Consider the following 12,179-nt stretch of genomic DNA (forward strand, 5'->3'; position numbering starts at 1 on the left):
GACAGACTGAGAGACTGACGCAGTGGAGTGGCTGTGAGGAATTTCACATGCACAGATAAATCTGGGCAACAAGGGTGATATGCTGAACAAATAATGAAGCGAGCTTGAGATTCATAAATCAACCAGGCATCTGAGGTGGAACTTTACTAATGAATTTATTAATGAGGAAATATCTGAAATCTTTTAAGAGCAACAAGTCAAATATTAAGGAAAGCATGGTGGAAACACTGCATCAACACATACCTTTAGCTGGAGTAAGTATTACTGTGAGTAATGACCCTGACGATCTTTATCTAATCGTTTCAAAGTCAAAGCAAATACTTTTAAATCAAATTCAAAAACACTTTATTTATCCCCAAAGGGCAGTTAAAGTACATTTTAAGGACTGTAAAGTTGACATTACATTTATGGATCATCTGAGAATAAATACAGAAAGTTATACATAGGTCATTCTTAGGCCTACACCTGAGCTTTAAGATGCCATGTGTTGGATTTAGTTGCTCTTAACATCTTATAATATTGTTTTCACCATACCAGTGTAAAGTGTAAATGTACAGCACTGCAAAAGGCTCAGAAACTCACAGTAACAATGTGATGTCGGGTCCGAGTCGTATGCATGGTTGTGGTTAGTTTGATTCAAGCATGATATTCACCTTCTCAGGATATATTTTAATTCAGTTTAAAAAAAATACACAATAGCCAACTGTATAACAACATTTATTAACATTTAAGAAATACACAACCGAGAAAGTGCAGCTTTTTCTTCTCTAAACACTCAGTAGTCCAAATATTTATATTAGCTTTTGACATTGTCATAAGAGGAGTGTGTAGGCAGTGGCAGGGAGCAGTTTGCTGGAGTTTATCAGTTTATCTAATAAACTGTATTTTACTGAATGAGGACAGCCACAATTTTTAAGGACAGCATCCCAACGACTTCATTAAAACAATACAAGTTCACAAACCCAAAAGAAGAGCAACACAGTTTGACTTTTCAACATAAAGGAAGCTTAAATGTGTTATACTGTATGTAGATATTAACTGTGCAGAGGAGCAGCTAATCAACAGACAAAGAAACTGTTTGGAGCCCCGGGTCCAATGAGGGTGTCGCCCGAGGACTGACAAACTTTAAACTGTCCAAAGTTTGCAATGGCAGTAGGAGAGACCTGACATCCATAAGGGGGACACACACAACTCCATTCAGCCCTGCTTCAAATACTGTGCACAGTTCTGTTTAAACAAACCTAACAGCAAAAAAAGCAACTCAGCGACTATGAAGAGAAGTTATCTTTTTGGGAGTGCTTAAATATAGTGTTACATAACTACATGCTGCTAATCAAGCCTTAAATATGGGGGTAGACACTTGGTTAACACATCAAACGTTTTCTTTTGTTTAGTATAACTTAGCCAGCACAGGAGCCTGGTGTGCTCAGCTCTGCCTGAAATACCTGGGAGTCAGAATCACAACAGAACAGTCAACTTATTAGTGTAGACAGGAGGCTGGAAGAATACAGAAGCTAGTAGTTATAGTATTAACAGTTCACATGCAGTCGACTTGGTCTTGGACATTGTTACCAAAATAAACATGGCCTCTGCCATTTCTAGATTAATGTTTTACCCATTACCTGTTTAGCTAGATTAATGTTTAATCTACATTTATAAGTGTGTCATTGTGGATTCTCCCCTAAGCTCTAATGACTCTCCGTTTCTGATGAATGTTCATCTTTTCTGAAATTGAAAGGGATACAAAATAAAAGTTAACTCAACTTTCACTCAGCAACAGATACTATAACATAATCCTGATAAAATAAGTGCATATCGTCACTTTATTAATCCACTAATGAGAATAAGTAATATCTTACTGTACCTTTTACGTTTTCTGGAGTGGAGCACGATTACTGTTATGATCACAATTAGCGTCAGCGCTCCGATGACTGAACCAGCCACAATCCCTGCGGTATTACCTGAAGGCACAGATTTAAATGAGACTCTTTTCCCACTGAGTCAAGTTATCCAGGACAAATGGGAAAAAAATGGGACTTGATTGTTAAGTGTGTAAGAATCAAACAGGAATCACATGATTCAGAGTTTGATTTAGCTGAAAAACAAAGTAGAAAACATGACTTTATATGGTTTTTATCTTTAAAAAAGGGTGTAAGTCTTATACGAGGGTATCGTGTCCACAGTACAGATTTTGTGTATTTGTGTGTTTGTTTTGTGTCCTCTCCAGCACACATCAAGTGCAACCAGACTTCTTGGAAAGTTCTAAAAATAGCAACTGCACTAAAAATGATGCAAAGGTGCATGAAAAGACGATCTTGAACACTAGACTGGCCAAGATTTACTTCACTTTTCTACTTTACTTTTTTGTATTGTTGTTGTTTTTTACGTTTTGCTTCAGACAAAAGCATCTCAGCAACTATTTTTTAAATTGCTATTACAGACATTTGTAGGTCACAGATGAGAAATCCTGACTGTACCCTGACCTTTTATGTAAGATCATCAGCAGGCCAAATGCGTCATTATCAACAGAAATATCTACAGCCTGGCAATAAATCCTAATGGCTTTGGTAAACCTTTGACCCTTGAAAGTTTGTAGGTTAGAAAATAATCTCCAGACAGGCATTATATGGAGTGAAGTGAAATCTCTTTTGTTACTAGAGTTGTTGCTCGTCCTCAGCTGCTGTAGAGATGAGAATCACCCTCCCCTTTGGTGGCTGATATGGTGGAAGATCACTTCCAGACATTTAATTTTTGTGACCAGAAAAATTCAAACTGGTATCTCTAAGAGGATTGCGATGTGATACTTTTACTTTTTCTATGCAAAAAAATGGGCTGTTAATTCAGGTTTTCGGTTTAGTCCTCATGCCTTTGAGAGCAGGATGCATGCACAATCTTTCCCATTCTTTGATTCTGCTTTTTCTGTCAAGAGTTCTGTTTTTCATCAAATTTAGGTCAATGCCTGCATATTTTCTGATTGAACTGGGTGCTGATAAATGCACATCTTGAATGTCTAATCCTATGAGTAACAATTAAAAGCCTTCAATATTTCCTTGGGAAGTTACAGGGCAAGTGTGAGCGCTGCAGCTGAGCTTTTTTTGCTTATTCGTAAGGTTTATAGTACAAATCCAAACAAGAAATACTGGCAATATATTACCGTTGAAGAAGTAAGAAGATGCACGTCTCTTAACATTTCTTTGCACTGCATGTTTGCAACTACTAAATAAGTGTTTCTTTGTGAAAAAGTAATGAAAAGGAGGCCCGTGGTAAAGAACAGAGTGCTTCTGCTTCTTCTGAGGTATTTTTCCAGTGATTAGATTTTAAGACTTTCTGATTTTGGGAAGTCTAAAAAAGAGACTGAATTTAAAAATTAGCCATGTAATATGATTGATCAGATCCATCCTCATGCTAAATCTTTGATTTTCCAATTTGACAAGCTTGTATGAAAGTTATTTGATGATATTTTTGTGCATTTCAATACTTAAGAGTTGATTCACAAGATCAAATCAATCACACGCACACACTCCTGCTCAAAGATGGACACATTTGTCACCAATCATCTGTTGATTTCTGAAGATGAAAATCTTGCTATTTATTGATTTCATCATTTATTGATGTCATGATGTGTCCATACTGGAAGCCACGCAGCGTGTCTCCTCTCCAGACCACTGGCCGTCAGCCTGGCATAGTCGCTCTGCTGATCCTTTGAGATTGTAGCCCTCATTGCAGGAAAGCCGCACCTTAGCTCCTTGTAAGTAGGTGGTTCCCTCCTTTTTCCCATTATCAGGAGGTGAAAGCCACCCACAGGATAATACTGCAAAGTATGACAATGTCATACCAAGTGGTACATAATAATCAACATAATATTTAACATAATAATCAATGAATTTTGAAAACTTTTTACCTGGTTTTAGATCCTCTACAAGAGAAACATGACTCTGGAAAGAGATTCTCGTAGCATTTCCGATTCCTGGACTACGACCTACCAGGATGTCATACCTACAGTACATAAGCAAAGATCAGAAAATGAGATTTCTTGTCTTTTAACAAGTTGTGCCAAATACCATAATATTGCCCATAACACTACTCAGTATTTCACATGTATTCCTGTGTCTGGCAGACAGTCAATGTGTAGTTTTCACACCCAGTGGAGGATAATATAATTGATGCACTGTACGTGTGACATCATCAGTGTGTTAGTAGCTGAATTAAACTTTATGTGCAAAATTAGCACTCACCATTTATTTAACCATCTAACATTTACCGACATATCTGAAGCAGACATGCTTCATAAAAACATTACACTTACATTCAGTTTGTTATTATAATAATAGAAAGCAAATCAAAGTTTTCACTCATACCTACAGAACTGAGAGCCTTCTCCGGAGCATATCGTTGCTGCCTGATTGGCGAGTGGATCATCTGGACTCTCAGGAACCAAAAACACTGGAATAAAACTGGTGTCATGTCTGGGGGCATCGTAATATGTCTCCAACAAGTATTCTGAATCATAGGTGAACAAGGCAGACACGTTGGCTATTGCCCCTGTAAGACAAAAACAAAGCTATACTTTAATTTCCCACCACAAATATCATAGAAAAATATGCTCTTAGTATTAAAGTAGACACAACCCCTGACAGAGAGCAGTATCACAAAAAACTGATGGATTTAATTCATGTGACATCCTTTGGGAATTAAAAATGAAACCAACCACCACCTACCACAAAACTGCAGTTCCTTGGATGACCACTTGAGGTTAGTCTTTTTGCCTAATTTTGCCATCAAAGCAACAGGGGTCATTTCTTTTAAATAATGACATAAATGTTAAGGTTGGTGTCTAGTTGACTGCACTAACCGACAGTTAAAGAAGTCTGTGTTCCAGTTTCCTTGATTGAAATTTTAGAGTTTTATTTTTATATTACTTTGCCAGTATCTGTCTATGTGTGATGCACTTTGCTAACCAAGCTTTCTGCTGTTTTCATGAAAACTAGCATTGCACTCCACCCTCCGGTCTAACAAAAACTGACTGTGTCAATAAACTCATCAGGAAAATGTTTACAGCGGTCAGCACAGTAAGCTGCATCTCCACATTCTTCTACAGGGGCAGGAAGTATCGTTGTAACCACAGCTATTGCCCCCTTGTAGCAGGTTTAAAGCACTTCCACACTGATCACACTTATCAGACCTGCAAGATATGTTAGGCTTTTATGTTTATGTTTATTGTGATATCACAGTGGAAAGGTCTCGCCGTCACAGGCTGAGAGCATGGGTGCAACATGGACAGTCCACCAACTACCCTTTAGTTTCACCAGTTAACATGCATGTCTTTGGGAGGAACTGGAGTACCCAGAGGAAACCCTGCACAGGACTTCATTCTGTGAGGCGACAATGCAAACTACTCTACCCCTGTACCAGTGCTGTTTTGTCTTTCAACCACCTCAAATCTTAGATTTGCCAACTTTTACCCTTACTTCAGAAAAATTAAGTAACAATAGCAGTTTTCCCACAAATTAGTGATGTAAAGGTTTAGTGATTTCTTACAGCTGGCCCCGAAGCTGAACAGCTCCTCTGGATTGCTGGAGTTCTGCACAATACTCGCATTGCTGAAAACAAGGTCATCTTTGGCATCACCATTCATGTTTCCCAAAAGTCCAAGAGTGGCGTCTTTAAAATCCTCTGGCAGGAGCACAGTGGTTGTCATGGTTCCCTCTCTCTGTCGGACTTCCACCCCGGCTCCAGAGGGAAACATCACAGTCACATTTGTAGACGTAGGAGAAAACAGAAATGCACCTACGAGAGAATAAAAAACAGTTTGTGCCATTAAAACAGTGCTTTATAGATTTCTGCAGTGTTGGAAGAAGTACTCAGCCTTTACTTATATAACATATAAGACAGCACCTGATATAAATATGGCTGTTATCCCTTTCGAGGTGGTTGCCTTGAGCGTCTTACATTTAAGTCACTCCATGAAAACACCAACCTTTCAAAATGAAATTCACACAGGAGTCGCATGAGAGCTAAAGGACAGCTACTGAGCAAATATTGTGTTGTGCTGTTTCAATGCACTGCGAGCCACTGCACATTTGCAGATCTCCACAATGTTTTGCCTCACAGTGGAGGACATTGGGGCTGGCTGTTGTCCTTCATGTGTCAAGACGTTGCAGAAGAGGTCAGCACTGATTTGGAGCAGTTTCACTGTGCACAAACTTGTACATGTTGAAATAATAAGGAAGATGCTCCTAGTCAGGCTCTAGACCTCATGCTCCTTTTTAATAATAGGATACTGTGGGTCCTCACACTGAAAACTGCTCAGTGTCATAGCTGTACACCCAAGGCCTCAAGGCCTTCGACACAGCAGCTGATGTTTCTTCTCCACACAAGTATGAACTTTTTGATTTCGCCTCGTGAAAACTGTGAATTCAAATATTTACAGAAGAAGGCGTAAAACTGGGTTTTTAGCAAACTGATTTTGAAGAGTAAAATCAGCTGCACAATCAGCTGCTCAATAGAAAGCACAATGTTACAAGAGTACGAGAGCCCACAAGTACACTCACTTCCAAAGAAAATGTTCAGAGTGAATACAGTTTTTAATAAGGGTTCCAAATAAAACCAGTTTGTTTCATCATGAGGAATAGGATAAAACAGTTTCTCACCATTCAAGTCCATCCAGGTCTGCTCAGTAAATGAGAGCGTTTTCTGGTTGAGCAGCACTTCGAGGCCACTGTTACCACTGACCAGCCGTACCTCGATGATGTCAGAGGACGCTTCTCTCATAGCAACAGATGACAGCTTTGTGGCGTTGGTTGTTTCTAATAGTGGTATAATGAGGTAAATAAACTGCTGCTTTCTTCACTGACAGGATTTGTGGAGCATTGTTCACAATGATAGTCTTAAAGTTCACTGGCTCACCCGTCACAGGCTCTGTTCTGCCTTGGATTGTCAGCTTTTTTTCCAATGATTCCACCAAAGTGTATTCCCCTTTGCCATTGAAGGAGTAGCTAGTGCCATCAAATGTTATGAAGTGAGGGTCTCCAAAGACCACAGCTGACATTGAACACACAACAAAAATAAAGACATTAAAAACTAATCTTGTGAAACACGCTGTAATACCAGGGCTAACTCACCTGACTCGGGGGACTTGTAACGCCTGCAGTCACTGGAGGGCCGGTGTTTAAAGTAGTAATGGCAGTTGTCAGACCAGAGGCAGCAGTAATAGAAGCTGAGGACATCGTATATCCAGTGAGACAATCCAGGGATTCGAGGAGGTTTCTTGTAAGGAGGTGAACCCCAGTCATGCGCTCGATCTGGAGTACTACCCCCAATCGAGTCTGCTGTCAGGACCTGAGCGCCGGTGCTGTCGTAGCAGCACTGCTGTCCTGCTCCGTACTTGGGACTGTGGACAAATTTCCCAGACAGTGTCAGTAAAATCTGTTAAAGCCAGAGTCCACAGTCATTCTAGTGGGTAGCACAAGTTTATAACAAGAACATAATAGTGCATGACCAGTATTATGTTTTTAACATAACTCAAAAACAAACCAAGTGCAAGTTAGACAGTGAGTAGGAGTTTGTTTGCAACGTTCGATCAATAAAGTAACCTCATAAATAAGCTACTGTACAACAGAGGTGTGCATGTGTTCATAAATAAAGATTTTGCCACAGAGACTAGACATAGTTTAGACTGGATATCATAGAAAATATTATATTCTCTGAATGCATGACACTGACTGTATCTGGTGAGGATGTTATACATGTATGCTTCATTACATTAACATAATTAGAATTACGAGTCCAGATATTTCTCATTTCCTTCTGACCATTAAACCACCTTTAAAGCTTTTAACAGTTTAAATGAAGAGTTCCCTCCACTGAGTCATTACACAGCCTTTGCCTTTACGCCACTGGTTTAGGCTCTGGCATGAGTCCAACCACACTCTCATGTGTCTGCCAGATAGCATCATCCTTGACTGGCCGATAAAACCTACTGACCCCTAACACACCTCGCTTTATCACTATCTTCAAAAGCCTGGACAGGCCATCTGGGCAGTTAAATACATTTATGTTTAGTTATTCAAAGACTTAATATTTGCAAGATAACATTTCTATACCCGACCTTGACTTTGTGTTTAACGCACCACCGTAACTTTGGCGGCTGGGGAAAGAACTATTTTGCTAAAGTTTAAGGTAGCAACCGAGATCCTCTTTGTTAGCTTTGACTCTTGGCATCCAGTTCAACAAGCTGAATTATAAGGAAGCAGATTTTTTGATTTGACACCATCACAGCCTCACATCTATGTGCTCACTTCATCACACGTTATCATAATAACACCAGAACAGTAGTGAATTTCCTTCATAGCCATTATTGCATTTCTTTCCACATCATTACCCTTTGGTATTGCCCTAGTTTGTACATTTTAGTCTGATATTCCTCAGCTAAAAATCACAGTTACAAAGCTGCAAAAACTAAAAATATAAAACAAAACAAAAACAAAAAAACTTAAAAGTCCTATAAAAGCGCTGTTTCTGTAGCCTGCAGATGTGGGAGCTTTTGTGGTATGTGTTCAGTAATATATTGTGTATTTATTGAGTAGGACTATAGTTAGTCTCATAGCTAGTTAGTTATAGTTATGGGTTATGGGCTATGGTTCGTACCTACATCAAAACTTAACTGGTGTAATGCATGGTGTTTCATTACTATATTTCCACTTACTTTCAGGATGCTGCAGTTAAAGTACTAAGTGTACTACTGCTCACTATCAGCCCAAATATAAGAATAAACAAGTGAAAACATGAGCCCTATTTTGTTATATGATTTGTTTTAACTTAAAACAAATACTTTAAAATTTAAAAAAAAACTTTATTCTGCACATATGCTACGTATTTTCTTAATTCGAATGCTGTGTGGGGATTTAAAGTACTTGAACTCTGGGCACCACTCTAACCAGAAGACTCACCTGGCTTGTATAGCCCTCACACAGTGAACACTCCCAGGATGGTAGGTGCACACACTCCCTTTCTCTATATCACACCCATAGTCAGTCTGAGGAGAAAGATAAAATGTCTGTGACCTGGCAGTCAAATGTGCAATTCACTGTGATCACGTGTTCACTGTAACTTTGAAAACATATCCCACGTCAGGCTTATTGTTGAAAAAATGGAGATGTTATGTTGCAGTTTGTGAATAACTTGAAGTAGGAGATCAGCTTCCCGTTTGAAAATAGCAAGTGCTATAGATGATGGGTAGAGGTGTTGTAGCCCAGTCCAGAAGCTTAATTATTCCATGAACAATAAAACCATACACATTTTTGATTATATTATAACATCCTAATTTATGAGGCAATAACATCTGAAATGTTCAGCTTTCATGTTCTCATAAATCCAATAATTAAGAGAGACCTTCATGAATTTAAACTGATAAGCAATGGCCATTTACAAACGATAACAGCTACTGATAATCATCATAGACACATAAAGTAATTATACACGTTTAGTTTCTGCATTAAAAATCTAAACTGCTGATGATCTCTCGGTCCCCTAAATCCCAAACATATTTTTTTAGGTTTTCTTTAGTTCCAGCTTCTATGCATGAGTCTTTTTTTAGTGTCTCTCTTCATCTCTTTGTCCAGTGTTCAGTTCATTTGTGTTCAGTGTTTCTATTTATTCCCATGTTTTACTTTGTTTCCATGCATTGTGTCTGGTTTTACTTCCTGTCTGTCATTTACCTTAACTGTGTTTAGCTGTGTTTAGTTTCCCTCCCGTTTCCCTTTAGTTTGTTACCTCGTGTGTATTTATAGCCTCAGTTTGTCTGTGTTCATTGTTTTGTCTGTTAGGTCCTCATGTGTTCTCCATTATGCTTCCTTTTTACTGTCTGTAGTTGTTCCCTTCTTCCTTAGCAGTTGGACTTAAAAAGTACAGTTTTTGCATTGCTGTTACAAATCTGTGCAACCAAGTCTTTATTTTCTGCTCCTCTCACTTACATGAAACCTGCCTGTGTCTGCTCTCGCTTGAGCCAGCGTGCAGGGGCAGTCTATGATCTCACTGAGGAAGTTGGGCAGCTGATTTTCCAGCTTGTCCCATGCCAGACATTTCTCCAGGGCCCAGCCTGCTGAGTCCTTCCTGAAATTCTCCTCCAGATGCCACGCCAGAGCGTGATCCTCGGTCCACGCTGCCTGGACATTCCTGAGCATAACCAACAGAACTTTTTGTATACCTCAACTGTAAAGATATATTACATGTAGAAATTAAAATTTTAGACCTGAATGTTTTTCAGGTTTCAACTAGTAGGATTTAGGGCATTATTTTTGCAGAGGTAGAAGTATATAATTTCTTTTGTGTATAAGCAAACAAAATATGTGTATTCATTACTTTAGAAATATCAGAAAGTGCACACCAAAGACTAGAGGCTTTTTTACATTTAGAAACGGAGGGTGAAAGGAACCATACGTCACACAGTGGAACACTAAATGCTAATGAATATTGATCTTTGGAGGATGAAAATCCTTAATCACTAAAACAGTCACCTATATACCACAGAGAGTGTTTGCACGTACCACATGCCGTCAGGATGGCTGCTGGAGCTGACGCGCACAGAGCCGAGCTCCCAAGACGAAAAGCCGTTCTCTGCTGGTTTGGGCAAAAAGCTGAAGGAGCCATTGTTAGGATGATCCTTTGCAAGAGAGTATAAATACTGCCATTCACCCAGCCAGTACTCTGTATAGGGCTCTCCTACAGAGAAACACTGTGGTTAAAATCACATATTTCTCCAGTCAACAAACTCATGTGAGCTATAAAGTGTATATAGAGAATTTTACCAACCTGTCTCCCTGTATCCCCAAAGCTCTATATTGACCTTTTCTGCTCTTACTAAAGAGGTATTCCACGTCATCTCAAGAGCACCTCCAACATTAGGTGTGCCGTAGTACTGCCATTTTGTTGAGTTGTCCAGAATTGCCTTGAACTTAGAATCTAGCTTACCAGTATGAACTGAAACAGCACATGTGAATCAAAAAATCATGGTTAATGTGATCTCCATATCAAATGGAAAATGATGGGTTCTAATAACACCCATAAGAGTGTCTAGCAGGTATTATACCTGAAAGCCAAGCTCCAGCTCTAGTGAATGTAGTGCCATTGTCTGATGAAATCTCAAAAGGAATCCATCCTGTTTCATATAACAGTGGGGAGATACAATGGCCTGTCCCTCCGTCATCCACATATCCCACCGTATTAATGTTGTCATTGAACCTGCCATTATAAAAGAATGATTAGCAGGGTTCTGATCTGTACTTAAACTCTTTAATGTTATCATAATTAACACAGTTGTCCATGAAAATCCATTGGATTTGGTTATTTTACATGAATAAAATGTTACCTCAGTGTCCACTTAAAAGCTCTACAGAACCACAGATGTCTTACCTGCATACAATCTCTGAAGCCGTTTCGAAACTTGCATCAAGTATAATAAAATCTGTGCCACCGAAAACAGACCCAGAATATGGAGATATATTCACGCAGTACTCTTTATAGTCTGGGCAACAGTTCGCGAGAGACGTGCATGTAGTGTGGCATGAACAGGTGTCCAAGTTTTTCCCACAGTTCTTTTCACATGTTTGTCCTGTTCAAAATAAATGGCAGAAGCTCAGGTGTGGAGTCTTGTGTGAAACAAAAGGCAAAATATTCAACTCTAACTGGTGAATTAAAGTGTTGATTCAGCTGATTTGGCACATTATTGAACATTATGATGGATTCACGAAATATTTTAATCAGTTTTACATTATTTTGTTATAGTAAAGTAGTATCATTTAAAATATATAGGCTTTTTTGTTGCAAATTTACTACTCACTAAATCATGAATGAAAACCAGATATCGCACATTTCTTGATGATGTTGTTATATATATATCATACGCTGCACTTACCTGATGTGCTGGAGATGCATGAAAACAGAAGGGCAACTATTACAGCTGTGAACCTTCCCATCATGACAGAGCCAAACTGTCAGCCAAGATTTCGACTACACACTCCTGGCTGCTGTTCTACTTTTGTCCCACATATATATATGCTCAGCATTTTCCTAAACCTTGGACCTTTGATTATCTGCGTGTACAAGCATCTGTTTAATCATCAACAACTGGATAACATTTTCGGCTTAACCTTCAAGTGCCTCCTTTCAACGATGTCTCGCGT

General features: G+C 39.0%; 1 protein-coding gene across 1 annotated transcript; it reads right to left on the reverse strand.

Annotated features, from left to right (window-relative positions):
* Positions 1-700: 700 nt before the first annotated feature.
* Positions 701-12,068, reverse strand: LOC100694806 (sushi domain-containing protein 2). Its single transcript, XM_003453897.5, has 16 exons — positions 11,912-12,068; positions 11,410-11,608; positions 11,087-11,238; positions 10,810-10,977; positions 10,545-10,719; positions 9,972-10,173; positions 8,949-9,034; positions 7,122-7,390; positions 6,907-7,041; positions 6,651-6,806; positions 5,539-5,787; positions 4,359-4,542; positions 3,902-3,996; positions 3,632-3,811; positions 1,865-1,961; positions 701-1,725 (listed from the first exon to the last, which is right to left on the reverse strand). Exons 1-16 carry the CDS (start codon positions 11,973-11,975, stop codon positions 1,689-1,691), a joined length of 2,448 nt encoding a protein of 815 aa, XP_003453945.2. The 5' UTR covers positions 11,976-12,068; the 3' UTR covers positions 701-1,688.
* Between the last annotated feature and the right edge of the window lie 111 nt (positions 12,069-12,179).

This window comes from Oreochromis niloticus, linkage group LG7 (genome assembly GCF_001858045.2).
Source record: "Oreochromis niloticus isolate F11D_XX linkage group LG7, O_niloticus_UMD_NMBU, whole genome shotgun sequence".
NCBI lineage: Eukaryota > Metazoa > Chordata > Actinopteri > Cichliformes > Cichlidae > Oreochromis > Oreochromis niloticus.